Below are 25,324 nucleotides of genomic sequence, written 5' to 3' on the forward strand. Positions count from 1 at the left end.
ACCGCTGTGCCTCCATGCTGCCCTTGTCATATAATTGTCATACAATTTGTATATGTACTGAAAAGAGACAATGAAATCCCTACTTGCAGCAGTATCACAGGTCTGTAACCACCGTACTTCACATATAGTTGTTCGGCTCAACTTGCCCACGCCGACTAACACGCCTCATCTATGCTAGTCCTACCGGCCTGTGTTTGGCCCACATCCCCCTAAACCTATCCTTTCACGTACCTGTCCAAATGTTATTTAAATATTGTGAAATTACCTGCGTCAAATACCTCCTCTGGCAACTCCTTCCATACACCTACCACCCTTTGTGTAAAAAATGTTCCAATTTAGGGGTCTGTCCCACTTGGTGATTTTTTCGACGACTGCCGGCATCATTGACTGACGTATCAGGTCACCGAAAAATTAGCGGCGTGATGACGTACGATGCGCGGTTGTTTTTCAAATGTCGCAACATTTTATTTGTCGCTGCTGGATTTTGAAATGTTCAAAATCTTTTGGCGACACTTATATGATGCCAGCAGTCGCCGAAAAAAATCGCCAAATGGGACAGGCCCTTAAATCTTTCCCTTCTCACCTTAAATCTATGTCTTCTAGTTGTTGATTCCCCTACTCTAGGTAAAATAATCTGTGCATTTACCCGATCTAATCCTCTCATGATCTTATACACCTCTAAAAGATTACCCCTCATCCTCCAAAGTCCTAAGCTGCACAACCTCTCCTTATAGCTCAGGCCCTCGAGTCCTGGCAATATCCTCATGATGATAAGTAACTGATTTATTTGATTGGGTCAGTCCAACATTGTCCTGGCTTCCCCTAGAAATGACCAGCAACGAACTCTCCTGAGACAATGTAGACCTGGTTCTCCTTCAAGAATGACTCATGCTTGGAAATAGCTGGTTTAATTTATCAAAATAAATGAAAAAATAATCCAGAAATGATCTTCACTCTGGCAGTACAAGAATCAACTTCTGTTTGTGTAATATCACGAGTCAAGGCAAGTGAGTCAAGAGTATTTTATATATACATACTGAAACAGAGCAACAACATTCACTCTTGCAGCAGCACACCAGGATTGTAAACACAGTACTCAATAAATAATATAATGAATAAATGTTTTTTAAAAATGGAGTTCAATAACTAAAAAAACAATATAATACAAATAACAAAACAAAGCCTGAAGTCCCTAGTGCAACTCAGGCAGTTTGGAGATCAGAGTTTAGTTGGAGTTCGTAGTGTTCAATAGCCAGATGGTCATTGAGAACAAGCTGCTCCGGTTATAGTTTTCAGGCTCCTATACCTTCTTCTCGGTAGCAAGAGTGCAATGAGAGCGTGGTCAGTGTGATGAGGGTCCTTGATGATGCTGGCTGCATTTTTGAGATGGTGCCTCTTATGAATTTTAGTTTAGTTTAGTTTTGAGATGCAGCACAGAAACAGGCCCATCGGCCCATCGTCTGTGTCGAACAGCAATTTCCATACACTAACGCTATCCTACACAATAGGGACAATTTACAATTATTACCAAAGCCAATTAATCTACAAACCTGAAGGTAGACACAGAAATCTGGAGTAAATCAGCGGGACAGGCAGCATCTCTGGAGAGAAGGAATGGGTGACGTTTCGGGTCAAGACCTTTCTTCAGACCTACACCCTACAAACCTGTATGTCTTTGGTATGCGGGAGGAAACCGGAGCACCGGGGAAAAACCCATGTGGTCACGGGGAGAACGTACAAACTTCATACAAACCCGGGACTCTAGCGCTGTAAGGCAGCAACTCCACCGCTGTGCCATCGTGCAGCCCAAATTTCTAGGCAATAAGTCCTAACAATTAGTAAAGTTTACTTTGAAGGCAAGATTATACTTCTGATTAATTTATATTGCAATTAAAAGGACAGAAGATTTGTTTTCAGAAGAAAATACTCAGGTATTCAAAAATATATTTTAAAATAATGAAAATATTGAAGTAGAATAAAATCAGTCAGAGATCTCTGCATGAGACAATTAATTTGGGATATTTAACGCAATATTTATTTATTTATTTATTTTACTCTGCTTTATTTTTAAAGAGTACTACAAATCTCTGAGAAAAATTAGAAAAAGTGGCACTCATTCCATTCTGAAGAAGAGTCCCGACACAAAACTTTGCATTTTGATCAAAATTCCAACATCTTCAATTTCTTGGGTCTCCATACTAGATCATGTCTTAAACCTTATTTTCGCATCGTGCCTCAAAGGGCTTTCAATACAGTCAGTTCATTTTTAGGTTTGGATTTAGGTTTATTATTGTCGGGTGGACTAGGGTACAGTGAAAAGATTTGTTTTGCATGATATCCAGTCAGATCAGATACTACTAAACTTAAATACAATCAACTCACACTCGTACAATAGATAGATCAAAGGAAAGGATACATTTAACATATCCTTAGGTGCCTTGTGCCAATACGATTCTTACATTTCTTAAATTATATTCTAAATTTCCTTTAGAATGTCCTTAACAGGGCTTTAGAAATGCTATTTATTTTTTAGTTTGAGCTTACTAGAATAACTCGACTGATTAAACCATTGGAGTCATATAAGAGAAAATACTGGACATGTTCATCAAATCAGACAGCATCTGTGGAGAAAGTAAACAGAGTTAATGTGAAATAAATGATATTTCATCAACAACCTGAAAGGTGAATCATCCTCAATAATTCCAGCCTTTTTTACTTCACTTTAGTTTAGTTTATGTCACGTGTATCAAGGTACAGTGAAACTTAATGACATCTGAAATTTGTTACTTAATTAAATATCACAATTAATTTACTATTGCAATATTTGAGAAATATTTAGGCAGGTACATGGTTAGGATAGGTTTAGAGGGATAGGGGACAAACGCAGGCAGGTGGGACCTAGTGTAGATGGGGCATCTTAGTCGGTGTGCACAAGTTGTGCCAAAGGACCTGTTTCCACACTGTATCTGTGACTCTATAACAATTAAAAAGGATTAATGCATTGATTTTTTGAGTGAACTAAATGCAGGAGCAATTAGTTCATTATATTTGTTTATAGTCTCTTGCTGTTTTGAACCAATGTAAAACAATGACACCGATATATGCTGCCTTGACATGCAACTGACTTTATTAACACCTGACTTTATTAAATCAATGTTGTCCAGGTTCAATTTTGATATGAAAGAAACTTTCAGCTATGATTGAATGGCGGAGTAGACTTGATGAGCCGAATTAACTAATTCTGCTCCTATAACTTATGAACTTATTCGGTTTTCTGCTACTAACGTAATCAACCTATCGAAGGAGACCAAATTCAGTGGCTCATCATTCCTTGCCCATAGATTCTTCCAATCCCATTGAATCCATTTTAATATTGTTTTATGTCGTGATCAAGTGAAAGATAAATGATACAAGCCCAGTCTTCTATGACTATTTTAACACATCCACCAATGTCAATTGCGCCTTCATTAATCTGTCTTTAACTTACAGGTATATACAACAGATAAGATAGACACAAGTCTGCGGCAACTCAGCGGGTCAGGCAGCATCTCTGGAGAAAAAGGATGGGTCACATTAGTTCCTATTAGTTCCAATAGGACAAATAAATTTGAACTTTGAACTTTGAGCTTCCAGAAACAAAGAACTGCAGACGTTGGTTTGTACCAAAGATAGACACAAGGTGCTGGAGTATCTCAGCAGGTCAGGCAGCATCTCTGGAGAAAAAAGATGGGTGATATTGGGTCGAGACCCTTCTTCTGACTGAAAGTAGGGGGTAAGGGAGGAGGGAGGTGAAGAGCTGGAGGCAAGAAAAGAACAGGACCAATCAGGGCAATTGTCAATGCATTCGCCAACATTAAGATTCAATATCACAGTCATAGTCATAGAATGATACAGTGTGGAAACAGGCCCTTCGGCCCAACTTGCCTACACCTGCCAACATGTCCCAGCTACACTAGTCCCACCTGCCAGCATTTGGTCCATATCTGTCCAAACCTGTCCTATTGATGTATTAAATGTTGGGATAGTCCCTGCCTCAACTACGTCCTCTGGCAGCTTGTTCCATACATCCACCACCCTTTGTGTGAAAAAGTTACCCCTCAGAAACTCTGTGCATCTACCCGATCTATTCCTCTTGTGATCTTATACGCTCTATAAGATCACCCCTCGTCCTCCTGCGCTCCAAGGAATAGAGTCCCAGCTTATTCAACCTCTGCCTTTAGCTCAGACCTTCTAGTCCTGGCAACATCCTCGGAAATCTTCCCTGCACCCTTTCCAGCTTGACAACATCTTTCCTAATAACACGGTGCCCAGAACTGAATACAATGCTCTAAATGTGGCCTCACCAACGTATTATACAACTGCAACATGATCTCCCAACTTCTATACTCAATACTCTGGCTGATGAAGGACAATGTGCCAAAAGGCTTTTTGACCACCCAATCTACTTGCAATTCCACCTTCAGGGAGCTATGCACCTGGACTCCTAGATCCCTCTGCTCTACAACACTACCCAGAGCCCGACCATTAACTGTGTTGGTCCAGCCTATGTTAAACGTTGTAGAGTCGTAGAGTCATACAGAGTGGAAACAGGCACCTCGGCTCAACTTGCCCAAAGATTCCCTCAAACCTCCACACGTGGACTGTAGAAAGTATTCTTACGTTATCAATCAATCAATCAATCAATCAATCAATCAATCAATCAATCAATCAATCAATCAATCAATCAATCAATCAATCAACCTTTATTGTCATCTTGCAAGCAACAGTTGTACAGTGCAAAATGAGAAGACGTTTCCCAGGGAATACCAGAGCATCGCACATAAATCTTAAACATTTTACACATAATAACAATAAAAACAATCCAGTCCCTGATGAAACAGTATAAATAGTTAAAGCAGGTAAAAACAGCAACATTAAAACACAGTAAAAACAGTCATTAAAATGTCCAGGGCAGCTGATTTGAGTGGCCAGTCCCAGAGTTATTAAATTGTCAGTGCAAAGCCGCAGAATCAGGTGGAGTGACTGTTTAGCAGCCTCACAGCCTGTGGCAGGAAGCTGTTTAGCAGTCTGGTAGTCAGGGCTTTGATGCTACGGTATCTCTTGCCTGATGGCAGGAGATCCAGGTGTGTGTGGAGGGGGTGCAGTTTGTCCTTAGCTATTCTCAGAGCTTTTTTCAGACTGCGGCTCTGAAATGGCAACTGATCTGATATGGCAACTGCTCTGCTCTGGACCACCTGAACCTGCAGAGAGTAGTGAACACAACCCAGTCCATCACAGACTCGTTGTTTCCTTCCATCCAGTCCATCTTCACCGTGCATTGCATCAGGAAGGCTGCAGGTATCATCATAGGTACCCATCACTCTGGCCATTCCCTTTTCTCTCTTCTACCTTCTGGGAGAAGGTACAGGAGCTTGAAAGCTTGGATGGTCAGACTTAAGAACAACTTCTTTCCCACTGCAATCTGAATTCTGAATCAATCACCTATTTCAGACCCACTTCCCAGACGTTTATTGTTTAGAGTTTAGAGTTTAAAGATACAACATGGAAACAGGCCAACCATCGATCACCTGTTCATGCTGTTCTACATTACCCCACTATGGCACCCACTCTTTACACACGAGGGAGCAATTTACAGAGTCCGATTAACCTACAAACCTGTACGTCTTTGAGATGTGGGAGGAAACTAGAGCACCCACATTCAGGCAACCCACATGTTCACAGCGAGAGTGTGCAAACTCCACACAGACAACACCTGTGGTCAGGATCGAACCAGGGTTTCTAGCGCTGAGAGGCAACAGCTCCATCAGCTGCACCACAGTGTGGTCCAAGGTGTGGCCAAGTATTCTCACTCTTAACTCCACCTCATTCGGCTATTCTGTTATCGTACTTTAATACTTTTTGCAACCAATTTGCATTGTACTACAATCTTATTCCATTCTGTTTTGCACTCATTGCATTTATTATACTGTTCTCTGTGTACTGTTTACTTTGTGTGCTTCATGTAACTAATGAATCGCCCCTTGATGTGGAAGTTAATAAACTAATTTGAATCTGAATCTGATGTTCCTACATAGCGCTTTAAAAAAACATCTGAAGTTCTTAGTAAAGACACAAAATGCTGTAGTAACTCATTGGGTAACTCAATAGGTCAGGAAGCATCCCCAGAGAACATGGATAGATGATGTTTTGGGTCGGTACCCTTCTTCAGACTAGTAACGTGTTCCAGAAAATACAGCATAGTTTAGTTTAGCGATACAGCGTGGCAACAGGCCCTTCGGCCCACCAGGTCCGCACTGACCATCGATCAACTGTTCACTAGGTGAATGTTATCCCAGTTTCACATCCACTCCCCACATACAAGGGACAATTTACAGCAGCCAATTAACCTGCAAATCTGCACATCTTTCGGAAGTGTGAGGAAACAGGAGCACTCAGAGCAAACCCACATGGTCATGTAACGGGGAACGTACAAACTCTGTACAGACAGCACCCGTAGTCAGGATTGAACCTGGGTCTCTGGTGCTGTAAGGCAGCAACTCTACCGCTGCACCACTGTGTTGCCCCAATTCATCATTCATAGGATTAGTTATCTCTTTGCAGTGTTCAGACTCACATAGTCACGCTGCAAGATCAGAATGTAAATCAAAGAGAATGCTTTGAATGTATCAAACTCACACATTTAGCAATCAGTATGCAATCTCCATACAGCATGGAAACAGGCCCTTCGGCCCAACTTGCCCACACCAACCAACCAGTGCCGGATTTAGATGGACAGGCCCTAGGCTATTCCACTTGTAAAGCCCCTCCCAATCCCCTACCCCAGCTTTGAAGTTAACGTTTGCCCTCGCTTTCTTGTTAAGGAGGTCAACATGGCATTCCTGTGCTTCTCTGAGTTTTCATGAGTTTGGATAAGACAGGGGTTTTGCCAATCATCAAACCCTTCAGAAGCTAAAGATGTAGCAGAAGATGAAATGTTTGGAAAGAGTTTACAAACAAAGCAATATATGCGGTCTTTTGAGGGAGAATACACAAGCCACTCTCGGCTATATGTTTCTCCATTAACTTTTGTGAATAAAAAATACCCTCCATGGTAAAACCTAGACTGCTTTTTATACACTCGCTTGGAATTTGAAAATGGTCCACAACGATGCTGAACTTGAGAGGGGCCCCTTTCTACCCAATAGGATACGTCCTCATGTGATAATTCTGTCCACAAACCAACGTCTGTTACAATTGAAGGGTTTCAGCCCGAAACGTTGCCTATTTCCTTTGTTCCATAAATGCTGCTGCACCCGCTGAGTTTCTCCAGCACTTTTGTCTACCTCTGTTACAGTAGATCTATGTTTGGCATCATCTATATCTGAGTCTGGAATACCTTGGACTTGACCTACCTTACCAGGTGTGAGCTGAAAATTCTGACTTTCCACATTATTTTCTTGTCTCTCTTTAGCCTCTCCATGTCCATTAAGTGACTCCTGAATTAGTTCTATATTTTCATTTTGAGCCGGCATCATGGCTGCTTTCTCATATTCAGCTTGCTGTTCCACATCCTGCTTCGCTGTTTCTGTTTCAGAGAGGTTTTCTTCTGGTTGAATGCTAGTGGTTGGCTGGATATCTCCACCACATTGATTTCCTTGTGTTAGTATCAATGTATCTGCTTCACCGCTGGCACTTGTTGCCTCTGTCAGTGGTTGATGCAAGGAAGCAGTGATTGATCTTAACTTCTTTACCTTATCATTTTCAAGTCTCTTTCTCTTGCGCTTGCTAGCACCACTCTCAAATCTTTTACTCATGCTCAGATTAGAATCTGAAAATAAAAAGTAAAATTAATCTTCAACAGTTATTAGAAAGGAAAACATGAAGGGGCATTCTCACAAAATGGCAGCATCTCTGGAGAAAAGGGATAGATGATGTTTTGGGTCGGAACCCTTCTTCAGACTGGACAATCATGCTCCTCTTCATTACAAGGTCACAGGAGTTTTACCTTTCCTTGAACACAATTGTGGTTCCTACTTTCATATTCATCAGAGATATTTGTGAGCAATTTTGGGCACCATATCTGAGACAGGATGTGCTGGCTCTGGAGAGGGTCCAGAGGTGGTTTACAAGAATGATCCCAGGAATGAATAGGTTAACCCATGATGAGCGTTTGTCAGAACTGGGCCTGTACTCGCTGGAGTTTAGAAGAATGAGGGGGGACCTCATTGAAACATACAGAATAGTGAAAGGCTTGGATTGAGTTGATGTGGAGAGGATTTTTCCACTGGTGGGAGAGTCTAGGACTAGAGGTCAAAGCCTCAGAATTAAAGGACGTCTTTTTAGGAAGGAGATGAGGTGAAATTTCTTTAGTCAGAGGGTGGTGAATCTGTAGAATTCTTTGACACAGAAGGCTGTGGAGGCCAAGTCAGTGGATATTTTTAAGGCAGAGATAGATAGATTCTTGATTAGGTGTCAGGTGTCAGATGGTATGGGGAGAAGGCAGGATCATGGGGTTGAGGGGAAGATCGATTAGCCATGATTGAACGGTGGAGTAGACTTGATGGGCCAAATGGTCTAAGTCTACTCCTATCACTTATTTTACCTTTTTAAATAATAATATTCAGTCATCCAATAATTAGTGGTTTAAGCAGCATTGTAACAGGGGGAGAGAGAGGGGGAGAGGGGGAGAGAGAGGGAGGGAGAGAGGGAGAGAGAGGGATGTAGAGAGAGAGGGAGGTAGAGAGAGAGGGAGGTAGAGAGAGGGGGAGAGAGAGGGGGGGAGAGAGGGGGGGAGAGCGACAGGGAGGAGAGTGACGGGGGGAGGGGATACCTGTCTCTCTCTCTCTCTCTCCCCCCCCCCCCCCCCCGGCTGAGTTACTCCAGCACTTTGGGTATTTTTTGTAATAATTAGCATGTCACATTTGCAAAATAATTCAAATGCTCCTTCCAACTCTGATATCAGAATATTTGAAATTCAGCTTTGCAATCATTCTAAAAGGTTATCTTTCAATAGCAGCAATTGGAAATGAAGGAATTCTGCATTCTTTATAATTATTTTTTTAAAATCAAAAAGAAAAAGCAGTGGTGTAGTTTGACATATTGTTTCCCTTTTTTCATTGATGGTTAAGTGAAACAATAATAGTTATTGATATAAAAGGGACACAAAGTGCTGCAGTAAAGGGCCTGTCCCACGAGCATGCGACTGCATGCAGCAAGCGCGACCTAATGTGGTCGCCTGAGCCATACGGCCTCGCGGGGCCGGTCCCACTTCGATCGCCGGAGCCGTATGGAGTTGTGCGGAGCTGGTCCCGACATCGCGTGGGGCTCCGAAAAACTGACACTGTCCAAAATTTCCGCGCGGCAACGGCCTGCCGGCGCATTGAGGCCGTACGCACCGCCTCGACGGGCGTGCGCAGCGTCTCGACGCCGTACGCAGCGTCTGGACGGCGTACGCCTTCGCTCGAACTTCATGTCAACTCGTACGGGATCACTCGACCTCCGCGCGGCCCCCGCTTCCGGTTTGGTCGTGCTTGCCGCATGCGGTAGGACAGGCCCTTAATTCTGCAGGTCAGGCAGCATCTCTGGGGAACATGGGTAGGTGACGTTTTGAGTCAAGACCCTGCTTTAGACATTGTGGTGGGAGCAGGCCGCAACCTGGAAGAGAGGTGGGAGCAGGACAAAGCCTGCCAAGTGATAGGTTGATACAGGTATCCATGTTCTCCAGGGATGCTGCCTGACTCGCTGAAATTCTCCAGCACTCTGTGTCTTTATCTGCATTTGTAGTTCATCTGTCAACTCTACTTGTCGATCAAAATTATCAGTAAATGTGTCCTTAAAATGTATTTTGGTGGTAACACATTTCTTGGTTAAAGGCAGCATCCAAGATGACCTTGTTTCTCTTTGTGCAGAGGTCCGTGTTATTAATTACCCGGCACTAGAACGTTTCTTGAAATCATCTGATCTGCTTTTCAGCCTCTGGTCACTAATCCCTCTGATAGAGTTCCACATGCTGCAAACGGAATATAGATCAGTGCACTGAGTAAGTGCAGCAGGGTTTTATAACATTGTGATTGCCAATAACAGCAGTGATATTGATCCGGCAGTGAGCTAATGCTTCTTGCGCTGTTGTACTAAAACATTAAAAATGTTTAAATAAGGAGCGAGAAAAGGTTCATTACAGTTCCAGCAAGCAGTTTCTAAAATCTTCCAAGTCTGAAGAAGGGTCCTGACCTGAAAAGTCTCCTATCCATGTGTAGGAAGGAACTGCAGATGTTGGTTTACACCGAAGATAGACACAAAATGCTGGTGTAACTCAACGGGTCAGGCAGAATCTCTGGAGAAAAGGAATAGGTGACACTTTGGATCTGAAGAATGGCTCGACCTGAGATGTTACCTACTCTTTTTCTCCGGAGATACTACCTGACCCGCTGAGTCCAGCATTTTGTGTCAGTCTCCTATCCATGTTCTCCAGGGATGCTGCCTGACCCCTTTAGTTAGTTTAGTTTGGTTTGGTTTATTATAGTCTCGTGGAACAAGGTAGAGCGAAAAGCTTTTGTTTTGTGCTATCTGGTCAAAGAAAAGACTGTGCATATTTATAATCAAGCCATCCACAGTGTACAGATAAAGGATAAAGAGTATGATGTTTTGTGCAAGATGACGTCTGATTAAAGATAGTTCAAAGCTTTCCAATGAGGTGAATGGTAGGTCAGGACCGCACTCTAGCTGGTGAGAACTTGGTTCAGTTGCCAGATAACAGCTGTGAAGCAACTGCCCCTGAATTTGGAGGTATGTGTTTTCAAAATTCTGTACCTCCTGTCTGATGGGAGAAGGTTTCTGTCTTTTGTTTTGTAAACCAGCCTCTGTAGTTCCTTAGTCTACATTTCAAAATCTTGACACTTGTCTCCCACCCTGCAATTGATGGGTTAATTGATTATAGGACATACACTGACTCCAAAACCACAGACATAGATTTATCTGGAAATATAGAAACAAGGAACTGAAGATGCTGGTTTACACAAAAAAGGACACAAGGTACTGGAGTAACTCAGTGTGTCAGGGAGCATCTCAAAAGAACATGGATAGGTGATGTTTTGGGTCAGACTGATTTGAAGGGGGTGGGAGAAAGCTAGGAGTGAGGAGAGGCAAGTAATAGTGAACACAGGTAAGCGGGTTTTGATAGGCAGATAGTTGGAACAAAGGCCAGAGGGTGTGAGAGGGTGTGAGACAGGATTGAATATTGCGAATGGTGAGGCCAGAGGAAGGAATGTAAGAGAAGGGGGAGGAGTGAATTAGGTAATGAATCATCTATCATGATGTCCAGAGATGTTATTCCAGCACTTTGTGTCCTCTTTTGTAAACCAGCATCTGTGTAGTTCCTTGTATCTACATTTGGCACAGTAGGTGCAGATTTTACCAAGGCCTTTGACGAGGCAGATAGCGCAGTAAATGCCCATTGGATCTAAAGGAAACTGTTTTTTGAATATAAATGAAGGTGTTGGTGGTCGAGATGACTCTGCCGGTAAGGTTGGTGATGACTTGCTAAAGGATAGAAAGATTTCCGGACATTACAAGCTAGATACAGGAAAAATGTTCCCAATGTTGGGCGAGTCCAGAACCAGGGGCCACAGTCTTAAAATAAAGGGGAGGCCATTTAAGACTGAGGTGAGAAAAAACGTTTTCACCCAGAGAGTTGTGAATTTATGGAATTCCCTGCCACAGAGGGCAGTGGAGGCCAAGTCACTGGATGGATTTAAGAGAGAGTTAGATAGAGCTCTAGGGGCTAGTGGAGTCAAGGGATATGGGGAGAAGGCAGGCACGGGTTATTGATAAGGGACGATCAGCCATGATCAGAATGAATGGCGGTGCTGGCTCGAAGGGCTGAATGGCCTCCTCCTGCACCTATTTTCTATATTTCTAAGGGATATAGATAATGGACACAAAATGCTGGAGTAACTCGACGGATCAGGCAGCATCTCTGGAGAAAAGGAGTAGGTGACATTTCAGGTCGAGACCCTACTTCAGAGTCAGGGAAGAGGGAAACTAGAGGTATGAACAGATTCAGAACAAATCAGAGCTGGCACCGATGACCAAGGAATGGTGGAGTCCACAATGGTCCATTGCTGGCTGTGGAAGAGGTGATAACGAACCGTGAAACCAGCAGGATGATTAGGGTGGGGGTGGGATGGAGAGAAAGAGAGGAAATGGTTGGACAAATGGCTTCAGATGGGTGACCAGCCACAATCCCTCTACAAGGTGGAGCAGGCATGAAGGATCAAAGGACAAACACAGAAGTCAGTCAAATTTATTCGTCACATGCACCCCAAGCTGCAGTGAAATGAATTTGCCAGCAGCGATACACTTAAAAAAGGTGAGCAGCTTCTGGGAAGGCAATGGATGGGTGACCTTTCCGGTTGGGTAGATTGAGCGCAGATTAGGCGATTGGTTTGCTGAACACTTACGCTCAGTCCGCCTTGGCCTATGTGATCCCCTGGTTGCCAAACATTTAAACTCCTATCCCCATTCCCATACTGACCTTTCTGTCCTGGGCCTTCTTCACTGTCAGAGTGGGGCCACAAATAGATTGGAGGAACAGCACCACATATTTCACTTGGGCAGCTGACAACCCAGCCCTATGAATATTGATTTCTTTAATTTCAAGCGACTCCTGCATTTCTTTCCTTCCTCCCTCCCCCACCCTAGTCATCCTACTAGTTTCACTGTTGGCATCCTTGCATCCCTTCGTTTTCACCTCTTCCCCAGCCAACAATGGCCCATTGTGGGCTCCACCCTTCCTTAGTCATCTGTTGCCGGACTTGATTTCTTCTGGCCTTTTCTTACCTCCAGTTCCCTCCACAGTAATTTCAGTCTGAAGAAGGGTCCCGACCCGAAACGTCACCCATTATTTTTCTCCAGAGGTGCTGCCTGACCCGCTGAGTTACTCCAGCACTTTGTGTCTAACTTCGGGACTCAACTTCAGACTGATTGGAGTAGGGGCGGAAATGTGGAGAAAGCTGGAAAGAGAGGGGTTGGGATCTTCCTGGGCTGAGTGGCCGGAGGTTGAGGGAAATTAGTCAATCTACAATAGACAATAGACAATAGGTGCAGGAGTAGGCCATTCGGCCCTTTGAGCCAGCACCGCCATTCAATGTGATCATGGCAGATCATCCCCAATCAGTACCCCGTTCCTGCCTTCTCCCCATATCCTCTGACTCCTCTATCTTTAAGAGTCCTATCTAGCTCTCTCTTGAAATTATCCAGAGAATACTGAGGCAGAGAATTCCACAAACTCACAACTCTGTGTGTGAAAAATCTACAATAAAAATACACAAAAGTGCCGGAGTAACTCAGCGGGTCGAGCAGCGTCTCTGGAGAATTTACATGGGCGTTAGGAAGGAACTGCAGACGCTGGTTTAAACCGAAGATAGACACACACAGGAAGCTGGAGTATCTCAGCGGGTCAAACAGCATCTCTGGAGAAAAGGAATAGGTGATGTTTGGGGGTCGGGACCCTTCTTACAAACGCCACCGGTCAAAACAGTTCAATGAGCTGATCCGAGAGAGTGGCGTGGCCAGGATTTAACAACGAGGCCGCGTTAACGTAAAACATATCTCGAAATGAGTTCTCATTTGGTACACGGGTCCTCGTAAGGCCGTAATTTGATAGTTGGGTGGAAAGGCTGACAAATTCCCTGAATCCATGAACAACGAGATTTCTGTGCGTCATTAGGAGCGGGAGATGCAGGGGGTAGAAGACCTACTGCACACACCGATTTTAAAAACATTGAATACCCTTTCGATAAGGTTTGGTTTAAAATCCATAGATCAGGCGGCAATGAGAATATAAATACTACACGCATCTTCACCCACCTCTGGCGATTTAAGGGAGAGCGAAGCGTGCGTATTATATTAATATGAGTGAATATATATGTCATAAGATTATGAGCAAAACATTAAGCGCTGGAGGAACTCAGCGGTTCGGGCAGCATCTGTGGAGGGAATGGACAGGTGACCTTCCAAGCCAGGACCGATGAAGGGTCCCGACCCGAAAAGTCGTCTGTCCATTCTCTCCACAGATGCTGCCCGACCGGCTGAGATATTGTCATAGAGTCACAGTCATACAGCGTGAAAACAGGCCCTTCGGCCCAACTCGCCCGCACCGACCAAAATGTCCCACCTACACTAGTCCCACCTGCCTGCCCTCTAAACCTATCCTATCCATGTACCTGCCTAACTGTTTCTTAAACGTTGCGAAAGTACCTGCCTCTACTACCTCCGGCAGCTCGCTCCATACACCCAATACTCTTTGCGTAAAAAAGTTACCCCTCAGGTTCGTATTACCCCCCCCCCCCCCCCCCCCCCCCCCCCACTCACCTCATACCTGTGTCCGCTGGTTCTCGGATTTCTCTAGCTCTTTGTGTTTTGCTCAATATCCCTGCATCTGCAGAATCTTATCTCTCTTGAATATTTTTTGCCTTTACCTGTCTGACCCAGGGTCACATCTGAATCTTTAAGCGAGTGTGCACGCCGCTAACGGTGAGGATTTAATCAAATGAAGATAGACACAAATGCTGGCGTAATTCAGCGGGTCAGGTCTCAAATGAAGAAATGTTCAGCTAATCTTAACACATTCTCACTCAAACGATTCGGGACGGCGGAGTTGATCATTTATTTTTGTGTACCTCGTCCCAAAAACACCAGTCTATTTATCCCTCTACACTCTGTTCCCTGGAACTAGTTCGCCTCTTAATTACCCAATCGCATTGGTCAAATTTACTGCCAGAACACTGTTTGTTTTAATAAGGGGTTCTACAAAGTAGAGTTTTAAAAATACAAATCGAAAAGGCAAGTTTTCACTTCCAAATAACGATATGATTGAAACAAATGTAACGAACAAGAGTGCTATAATCTTGTCCATTCAGCAAATGGCGAGGGACGGAGTGAGGTGTCGGCTAGACTGGAACTTCAGCGGATTGCTATACAACTGACTGTTTATATTCTTGCAACACACTGAGAAACATGCACTTGGAAACTTTCTGGATGCACGGGCGTGTATACAGTTAGAAAGCGATAGACAGATACCGAGAAAGATAAATGGCACAGAGGAAGACAAGCGAGGTGACAGGGTTTACAACGAAAGAACTCTGAAGATCAGCGAGCGAGCAAGCAAATTAAAAATAGAACTTCCATCCGAACCTTAACAGTGGAATGAAATAAACTCACTCAAACACAAATATTTCATGTTTCATTTCACTTCAATGAGCTGTTGCAAATTCTACCTGATTTTAATAATATTCATTTACATTTCGTAGAAGAGTTCAATGGTTCTTTTGTAGCCACGTATACCAAAGTACAGTGAAACATATTAAGATCAGTGAGATTATTGCCATACATAAAGGCAACCCCCGATGCATGGGAACAGCCCACTCAGTCCATATGCTACATTCGCCAGAATTTGGCGCATTGGCGAATGCTATATTCCGTATAGTTCAGTGCTAACGTGGTTATAAACAATTCAATTGCTTTTTCGTTCTCTTATCAGGGTGTTAGAATTAATGGCCGATTGAAGTCTCTATCTACCATTGTTTCAGGACCCTATGGTTGTAAAGTCCAGGTTGAATATGTTGGAATAGATTGTTTTAAGATACCCCCCTAGAAAATAAACTTTCGACTAAATATTCAAAATGCCTACTAACAATTATAAATGTAATTTGAAATTGACTTTGAAACTTCTTTGAAAATATTGAGATTTCTTACTGAATTGTTTGAAGATACAAGAAAATATTAATGTTTTCACTTAATCGTCATTAACTCTGCAGTAGAACACATCTAAATATGTTTATACCAACTCGCACTTTACTCGTCTGAATTGGCTAGTCTCAATCGTAACTGTTCACTATAAACATAAAGTATGGTTATTTTTCAGAGTTTCTTGAACGGAAATATCAAGCAATATCCCAAGCATTTTAAATTGGGTTAATGTTGGAAATTTTTTTGAACTGTTTCTGATTAAGGTTTAGATGGGAGGGGGAAGAGCAAATGGGTTATTTGTTTTTAATTTGGAAAATAATTGGGAGATGGGATTTCTAAATTTGAAGATTTTGGTGCAATATGTTGTCCCTTCTATTTTATCATCCATGAACTTCAATCGCAGGCTCCTACCTATTGTCGAATGATAAATGGCGCTTCGCTTTCAGAACGTCTAGAGATATGTAGGCCTTAATTCCAGCCTCATTTTGACTGAAAAATAATCTGTAAATCGTCACGCGTATATCGGAATCATACTGTAGCAGCTGCAATATATAACACTCGCTACTGTATTAAACGATGCCGTCGCGTTTTTACTCGTTGTCACCTGTCCCACAACCAACAATGGCCTATTGTGTGCCCCACATGTCCTTGATTGTCGCTGCTTTTTTTTGCATATCTTTTTGCATTCATTTCTCCTAGGTGCATATCTCTCCTTCCCCTTTCTCCTGACTCTCAGTCTGAAGAAGGGTCTCGACCCGAAACGTCACCTATTAATTTTAACCAGAGATGCTGCCTGATCCGCTGATTTACTCCAGCTTTTTGTCTGTCTTCGGTTTAAACAAGCATCTGCAGTTCCTCTCTACACGTTTTTTTAACAGGGTCGCGTTCCCATTGCTTCGAGATCGATAGAAGGCGACTATGCTGCAGCTGTAGCAGTAAACATGACTGCCGCGTTTCTGCCTATCTCCAATTGTCACATATGAGATGATCGAAATTAATGCTCTTCCTTACTTCCCGTCAATTATTCTCTTGTTTCTTGTTCTAATAAGTTTTCAGTTATTCGCCCTCTCCATAAAACATGAAATGATTCCAAACCTGAATCATTGCAGAACAGGTGCACTATTACCACTCTGAAAAAGGATCCTGACGTCGCCTGTCCATCCCCTCCACAGAAGCTGCCTGACCTGCTGAGTTACCCCAGCACTTTGTGTTTTACTCAAGATTCCAGCATCCGCAATCTTTTGTGCACATAGGTATATATGCACATATATATATATATATGTATATATATATATATATATATATATATATATATATATATATATATATATATACATACACACACACACACACACACACACACACACACACACACACACACACACACACACACACACACACACACACACACACACACACACACCTTCTTGGTCACCGTTGCAGTTTATTCGATTTTATATTTTTAGACTTTAGACGCGCTGTGTGACAGTAAGTTGAGAACCCGGAGTACGGGAGATTTATTTCCACGCGATTTTTCTCATCTTGTGCATGGCTCTATGTCTTACTCAATCACAGTGGCCCGTCTTGTTACTTTAAGCCTGAAAGGTCGCAACCCGAAACCTCATCTATCCATGTTCTCCAGAGACGCTGCCTGGCCCGCTGAGTTACACCAACATTTCGCCACTTTTTATGTGCCTGCATTTCCTTGCGTCTACTTTAAGTATCTGCTGCTTCGGTGGGATTGGGAAATGAACACCGGACACACACAGACACAGACACACACAGACACAGACACAGACACAGACACACACACACACACACACACACACACACACACACACACACACACACACACACACACACACACACACACACACACACACACACACACACACACACACACACACAAAGGCAGAGGCCTTTGCCGAATCAATGGTTCCTGCAGCAACATCGGTAGCACTGACCCACGACCGAGTGTGCGATCGGCGCTTCCTCGCCCCAATTAGCACCAGACAAAAGGCCCTCTTAAAAAAAACGTCATTACTTGCACTGTCTAATTTGAGAGGCTTTGTTGATCTCCCCGAGACTAATTGTTAAGCCTTGCGGACGCGCTCACGTTAATGGCGCGGCACAACCATTAACGGATATTTTTTTTGGAAATATAGCAAGCTTTATGTGTCCAATGTTTTCACCAAGGTTAACAGAGAAAGTTGATTGTCCAACTAAAGAACTTAGTACGTTTAAAAAAACATAAATTCATGTTCTCAGAACATTAGATATGAGGAACTGCAGATGCATGATTTAAAAAAAAAAACCACCGAAAGTGCTGGAGTTACTCAGCTGTTCACACAACGTCTCTGGAGAACATCTCTCCCAGAACCTATTACCTGCCACGCTTTGTCCTGCCTCTCCTCTCTCCCAGCTCCCATTATCCTCCTACAATATCTAAAGAAAGGCCCCGGTCCGAAACGTCACCGACCCGTGTTCTCCAGGGATGCTGCCTGTCCCGTTTAATTACGCCAGCACTTTGTGTATTTAATTTTGTAATCCAACATCTGGTTTACAAAACAACAGTTCCTTCTTTCCACCTATCACTTGCCAGGCTTTGTCCTGCCACCACCTCTCTTCCAGTCCCCCCCCCCCCCCCTTCACAATCAGAGTGAAGATGGGCTCTGACCTGAAACGTCACCTATCCATGTTCTCCAGAGGCGCTGCCTGGCCCGCTGAGTAACTCTGGCTGTGTGTATTAACCAGCATCTGTAGTTCCTTGTATTTACATACACCAGGACATCATTTGATTTGCTCTCCTCCGACTCGGTCCAGCCAGGGCCAGAAACACAGATAAAGTTTAAAACCCCCCCCAACAAAAACCATCTTCAATACATGACAAGAGGGTAATCGATCCAATACCTGTGTGATCCGGTGCTTTCCTCCCCTCGCCGCTTCACCCTCCAGACATCTTTGCTGCAGACCGCGTTGGTCAATTTCAAATCAGTTTCACGGCCCAAACACATACATCTTTAAGCTGATTGGCCAGAATGAGGCGGGTTAGAGCGCCTTCCACTCACACCTGATTGGACATGCCTGGGGGAGGGAGGGGGGGGGGGTGTAATATGTTTAAAGTAACATTGATGGAGGCGTTACTACCCCCCCCCCCCCCCCCCCCCCCCCCCCCCCCCCCCCCCCCCCCCCCAGTTAATTACCTGTTTTGATGGAGGTTGCCCCACGTTATTCCTCGCTGCCTGTCGCGTTCCGGTCGCTCCTCCGCGCTCGTCTGCTCCTCTTGACCTTGCCTTTAATTGTCTGAAACGGCGATTGGAAGCGAGAGAGTGAGCGAGGGAGAGAGAGAGAGAGGGGGGGAGGAAGAGAGGGAGAGTGAGAGAGAGGGGATAGCACGGCATCATCCCGAGGATGGGAGATGAGGAGCAGCCGAAAATGGTTCCCAAATCCTCCTCCTTCAGCATTAAGAACCTTTTGCTCCCCGAAGATTTTCATCAGAACGAGAGCAACCATAGAAGCGACTTCCCGAGCGGGAAAGGCGGCGAGACCGAGAGCGGGGCAGTCAAAGCTGACTTCAAGTATCAGGAGCGTCCGGAGACACAGGTCGTCAGCGAGGGGGGCGACCAGAAGAAGGAGGAGAAGAAACAGGGGAAATATGACAAGCCGCCCTTTAGTTACAACGCCCTGATCATGATGGCAATCCGGCAGAGCGCCGAGAAGCGCTTGACACTCAACGGGATCTACGAGTTCATCATGAGGAATTTCCCCTACTACCGAGAGAACAAGCAAGGCTGGCAGAACTCCATCCGCCACAACCTCAGCCTCAATAAGTGTTTCGTCAAAGTGCCCCGGCATTACGACGACCCTGGCAAGGGGAATTACTGGATGTTGGACCCGTCCAGCGACGACGTGTTCATCGGCGGGACGACGGGCAAACTTCGCCGGAGGTCGGTCACGTCCCGGGGCAAATTGGCTTTCAAGAGGGGGCTTCGCCTTTCGACGACTGGACTGGGCTTGGTGGAACGCAGCAACCCCCTGTATTGGCCGCTGTCACCCTTCCTTTCCTTGCACCATCCGCACAACACTCTCAATTACTCCAGCGCCGCCTCCAGTTTTTTGAACCAGGCTCCCAGTTACAGCTCGTTGCTCACAGGTTGCGGATCCGGGGTGGAGCAGATGGCGAGCGGGGATATCTCTCACCCGTTGTTGAGGGGATCTGTACAGTGCGGGTACACGGTGAACCCTTGCTCCGTCAGCTTGCTGGCGGGGCAAGCCGGCTACTTCTTCCCATCTTTGCATCACACGCAGGCGGTGCAGCAGCAGAACGGACCCGGGATGGGGAATCCGGGTGCACCCTCCAGCTCACCTCCACTAGCCACTTCCATTCTCTCCGAGACCCTCAGGCCGTCCCTTTCCACTTTCCCATCCGGACTGGCCGCTGGATTTACCAGCTACCTGTCGCAGCAGAACGCAGGAGCCCCCAACAACGCGTTTTTGCACTGATCTAGGCCCCTGCCGAGCAAAACAAACGCTATGCAAAAACCACAGCTGCACCTTGCTTCAACAAGCCCGGGCTGATACATTTGCTAGATTATTATTTCTGGTGATAGTCGAAAATTGACTTTAAATTCATGTTCTGGGGAAAAAAAAGCAATGATTGAAAGAAAGAAACTCCAGGCTGTAGTTTCATCGTGTAAACGTAACAATATTAAAGTCGAAGATACCTTGCACAGCTTCTACTGCGATCGGCAAAAAAAAGTCTGCCTTTTTCTAATTTAAATGGAGAGCAAAAGAAACATTGCAACCGGTTTGCTTTGTAATATAAACTCAGCAAAAAAGGGAAACCGTTATCTTTAGTCTGAAATCTGGATTTCTCTTTAACCAAAGGTAACACTAACGTATAATCCAAAATATCCGAAACGGTTGGAGTAAGTTTGTTGTTTTTTTTTCTTTTTTGAGTGATCCACAATATTTATTATTTATTTAAAAAAATGTACATATATGTATTCATAATTTAATATGGTACACAATATCTCTCCAGACCATTTTAGGTTAATTATTTTGAGCTGATTAATGATATTGGAAGTAGTAAGCAAAATATATGGTGACTTTTTTTGTGTTCCTGCCTAAAATGGTTGCATCATTTGCTTCGTTACTCTCTATAAAAGCGCCTTAATAAACACAGTCAAACAGGGTTTCTGTACAACTTGGGCCGCTGTGCAAATATTTATTTCTTCTTTGCTTTGGTACAATCTGAAATTGCCGAAACCATGTTTGCATTGCTCAGGGTTCTGCCGCGGGTTTATTGCAACAGAAAAAAAAACAGATAAATAATATACATTTCACGTTATTTGTACATCGTTTTTTTTCGTGTGCCTGTATGTGTGTTGTGTGTGGGTGTTTTGCAAAGTCTCCAACACAATTGAAAAGTGCTTTGGATTTGATGCAAGAAACAAAATTGCAAATACAAAACATTTTCGTGGATGCGCAGAGCCTCGCACGGCCTTTGAAAAGGTCAAAATCTGTTGATTTATAACGAATGGCTTAAAAGATAAATATTTTTGTTGCGATGGAGCTTGTCCCTTGATCCGGGTTAGCATGCTTTCCAGCGGTGGCCTTTGTGATGATTTTGTTTAAAGTGTGAAAATGCAAGGAATTAAAATTAGCCCCAATGGCGGAAGCCCGGTCAAATGGCCAATAATATTCCGCATATTTTGTCCAAATGATCACGTGTCGACATGACTACGGTGTTGGCCCAATCTTCAAATCAAAGGAGAATTATTTTAACAAGGTTTGTGGTTTTTCCTTCAGTCATAATTGAAATCAGAGCTCTGGCTAACGTAAATATATAAATGCAAGCCAGGGAATATTTGGGGGTAAACTTTGGTAATTGTGATCGAGGTCCCCACATACTGAATCTTGGAAAATGCATGAGGTGGAAATGATCCTACCGCAGTCTCGACCTCCGCTTACTGCCGTTAGATGTGTGTTTTGTTCTTGTCGCTGGAGGTCTCAGCGGTTTGCTTCGCGGGTCCGAGCGGGCTGCCATGGAGGGCGCCCCGCCGCACCCGCTAACCCACATTCCCCTCCACGGTGCATTGAGCCTCGTAAACATGGGATGTGATGGAAAACGTTGTTGACAGGGCAATCCGAGGGAGAGCATTCCCGCTTTCAGACTCCCTGCAATGTCGGTGGCGAGATTGCATCACGCACAGTCACATTAAAATGCAGATTTACAATCAGCTTCCAAAACATTGTTTTATTGTCTGTGCACGAGAGGGAAAGGGAATAGACTTGAATTGTTTTTTACCCCCGTCATAATATGAGCAACTGAGAGTGATTACTTATTTATAAAAATCTGACTGAAAGCCCGAGGTTCAATTCTGTGTTATTTTGAGTCCTTAAACTAACAGAGTTAGTGTCAACACTAAACGGAGAACAATTTTTAAAATCAAGTTTTTTCCCCCCCAGAAATCTTTTTTAATCGTTTTCTTTCAGTCTTCATTTCAAGTCTCGATGTGCCTAGTCGAAACCAAAACATTAATCCCTCTTTGGACTTTTCCTACACCACTCTGACAAGTTTAATGCAACACACACACACGCCAGACTGCCGGGTTATTTTAAGGGACTATCGTGTTCTTTTGTCCGCATCCGCACCAATTTACCTCGCATACTTACTACACTAGATAGGTTTTTTACATTTTTGGGCTTTATTTTGGGTCTATTTTAAAAAGAAGCAGCACTTAGAACAACGCATTTGGGGTATTGGTAAAATTAGATGATCAATTAAAACGTAAAGGGTTGTGTGTGTAATAACAAAATCTAGGCGTACAGATTTGCAGTAATTTTGCAACTTTGAAATATTGAAATATAAATTGACATGTTCATTACCCAATAGGAAGAATTACTTTAAAAAACGACGGTGGAAATGCATTTGCTGTCTGTGTCTGTTTTTGGACGAATCCTTGCTGTAGGCCATTGAATACATTAACGCGCCTCATTGTGGGCATTGCATAGAGCACTGGCAGCAACATTAAGCGGACGACTGTTTTAAATGTTTAAATCATATATAAAAACCATATTTTAAAATCCTGTTATATTCAATGCAACCGAGGTCCGCTCTCCTGTACGTGCCCCTCCATTGGAGTGGGATATGGGCTGTAATTCACCTCTTCCCAAATATGTTCAGGATATCTTCCCTGCACATTCTAATGCAATCACTGGAGAAGATTTTTTGTTGTTAAATAATAGAAATTGGAGCATTCTCTTATTTTTTTCTATTCCGCCCTCCACAGATAAACTCGGAACATGGTCAATTGGATAATTGCTGATCATTCTGGGGTTATAATTATACATAATACAGTCTCATAAAAGTCCTTCCTCCACCCTTTAATAATTGTAAAATCCAAACACACAGCAGAATAAATAGCCTGAGTCCGAAGAAGGGTCTCGACCCGGAACGTCACCTTCTTTTCTCTAGAGATGCTCCCTGACCCGCTTAGTAACTCTCGCTTTTTGTGTCTATCTTCGGTTTGAAGCAGCATCTGCAGTTCCTTCCTACACAGAATAAATAGCCCTTCTGATCTACCTGCTTGTAATGTAGCAGAAATGGAACAAACATTCAATGTCAGCAGCATTCAATGTTTTTCAAAATTCCGCGCCTTTCAAAATTCATGAATCATGTTGTTTTCTGACGAGTAAGTCGCAAAATGAGAGGGATATCAGCAAAGAATGAAAACATTTGATTCTGTGTATTAGCGCCTATATTACGGAATTTTTAAAACCACAAACCCGCTTTACGATATTTTATCTTCTGATTGTGTTCAAATGAAATACTGCCGGTGGTCGATTTTCACACTCAGTTCAATTTTCTACTGAGATGGGTTTTTTAACCTATTTTTCCAATTATCTGGCTATAATTAAAGTCAGTTTGCGTCCCTGACATTAATTATATACATGTTCATAATCTATATTAAATGGGTCCAACAGGAAAAAAGGTGGTGTTTCTTTAAATAAGCCGAGCTAATTTCTTGCTAAAGATGCTTTTCTTTTGTTGAACATAAACTTTTCACCGGTTATCGACAGTCGAACAGGCCCTGGCTAAATAATTCGCCACACACAGAGAGCTATCATTCTGGCCCCATTTCCTGCTCTCTTCCATTTTGATTCAGAATCATTCCGACACTGCTTTGTCCGGCTATTTATCATCGATCCAATACTTTCCAAATACGCCGAAATAATCTTTAATATGCTTCCTATGAATCATCATTTTGTAATGTCATGTTTTTAATGGCGTTGAATCATTCCAATTAACAGCGGTGAATGCCTAGACTGAACGTCCATGAATCTTGAGACAGGGAGTCGAGCGCTGGCTTCTGGCGCTTCCTGAGTGGGGAATGTATCACCTGGGTACCAGAAATGATGAAAAGGTGGAGCAAGTCCCGCTGCTAAAGTGGACTTCAAGCTAATCTCTTCTTACTCTTCCTCTTTCCTGTCGCAATAATTATCCTCAAACGGACAGTTGTCACAATTGATGGTCAGTACCTGGAATTGCGTGAACATAGAACAGTACAGCATTAGAACGGGCCTTCGGCCCACAATGTCTGTGCCGAACATGATGCAGAGGCCATCTCTTATCTGCCTGCGCACAATCCACAATTCTCCATTCCCAGCATATGCATATGCCTATCCAAAAGTCCCTTAAACTAGGTTTTCCGACGCTCAATGTTTACCCAGTCATAGAGTTATATACTCAGAGGCTGAGTCAGAGCGTGTTCCTAAAATAAGCAGACGTTTATAATTTATAACCGCGCCTATTGACACTAACCCCACTGACCCCGCGCTGCTGTCGAATCGATCCCCACATTTTCTCGTTAGATTTATAAATCTAAACGGAGATAAACTAGAATAAACGATTTGGAAATAAATCTTGATGTGTTTTAAAGCTAGAGTAATTTAAGATAATATTGGACCAAACCATTAATTTGAAATTTGTAGTTGGCATATCGGTTTGGTTTACAATTCTTTATTAGAATGTGTGTGTACGCTGTGAACATTTTAAGCAGCATGAAGCGCCAAGATATTGACTCGGCCGAGTTTGGTGAGAGTAGTCCCCACAAATGCCAAGGAACACATCGCGCTCATTCACGCCAACAGATATGGTTATGGGTCTACTTCACAGATAAAAAAGTGAACCCAGACTGCCGGGGAAAGTAACACTGTAATTAAGGAAAGGAAAGCCAGGGTGACAAATAATATGGGAGACATAAGGAACTGCAGATGCTGGAATCCTGTGCAAAACCTAAAGCGCTGGAGGAACTCAGGGGGGCAGGCAGCATCTGTGGAGGGAAATGGACAGGAAACGGGTCGAAACCGTGCTTCAGATAATATAATCCCGTCTTCATTCATCACCTTCTGTTAAATAACTCTCAGTACATACTTTTGTCGTAATATCAACAAAATCTCTAAAATTATTACCTCCTTCTCCACCATCTTTTTTGTTCGAGATCGACTCGTTTGAGTGCACTTAAAAATATTGCAAATATTTGATATTAAGCCATTTATATAATATGAAAACAGGGACGCTAAATTCAGAGGG

The 25,324-nt window shown here is 43.5% G+C and overlaps 1 protein-coding gene across 1 annotated transcript; it reads left to right on the top strand.

The window, feature by feature from the left end:
• The first annotated feature begins 18,977 nt into the window (after positions 1 to 18,977).
• LOC116975971 (forkhead box protein G1-like) lies at positions 18,978 to 20,961 on the top strand. The gene has a single exon (XM_033025425.1). The coding sequence runs from the start codon at positions 19,138 to 19,140 to the stop codon at positions 20,227 to 20,229; it is 1,092 nt and encodes a 363-aa protein (XP_032881316.1). The 5' UTR covers positions 18,978 to 19,137; the 3' UTR covers positions 20,230 to 20,961.
• The last annotated feature ends 4,363 nt before the right edge of the window (positions 20,962 to 25,324 follow it).

The sequence above is a fragment of the Amblyraja radiata genome, chromosome 8 (assembly GCF_010909765.2).
Source record: "Amblyraja radiata isolate CabotCenter1 chromosome 8, sAmbRad1.1.pri, whole genome shotgun sequence".
Lineage (NCBI taxonomy): Eukaryota > Metazoa > Chordata > Chondrichthyes > Rajiformes > Rajidae > Amblyraja > Amblyraja radiata.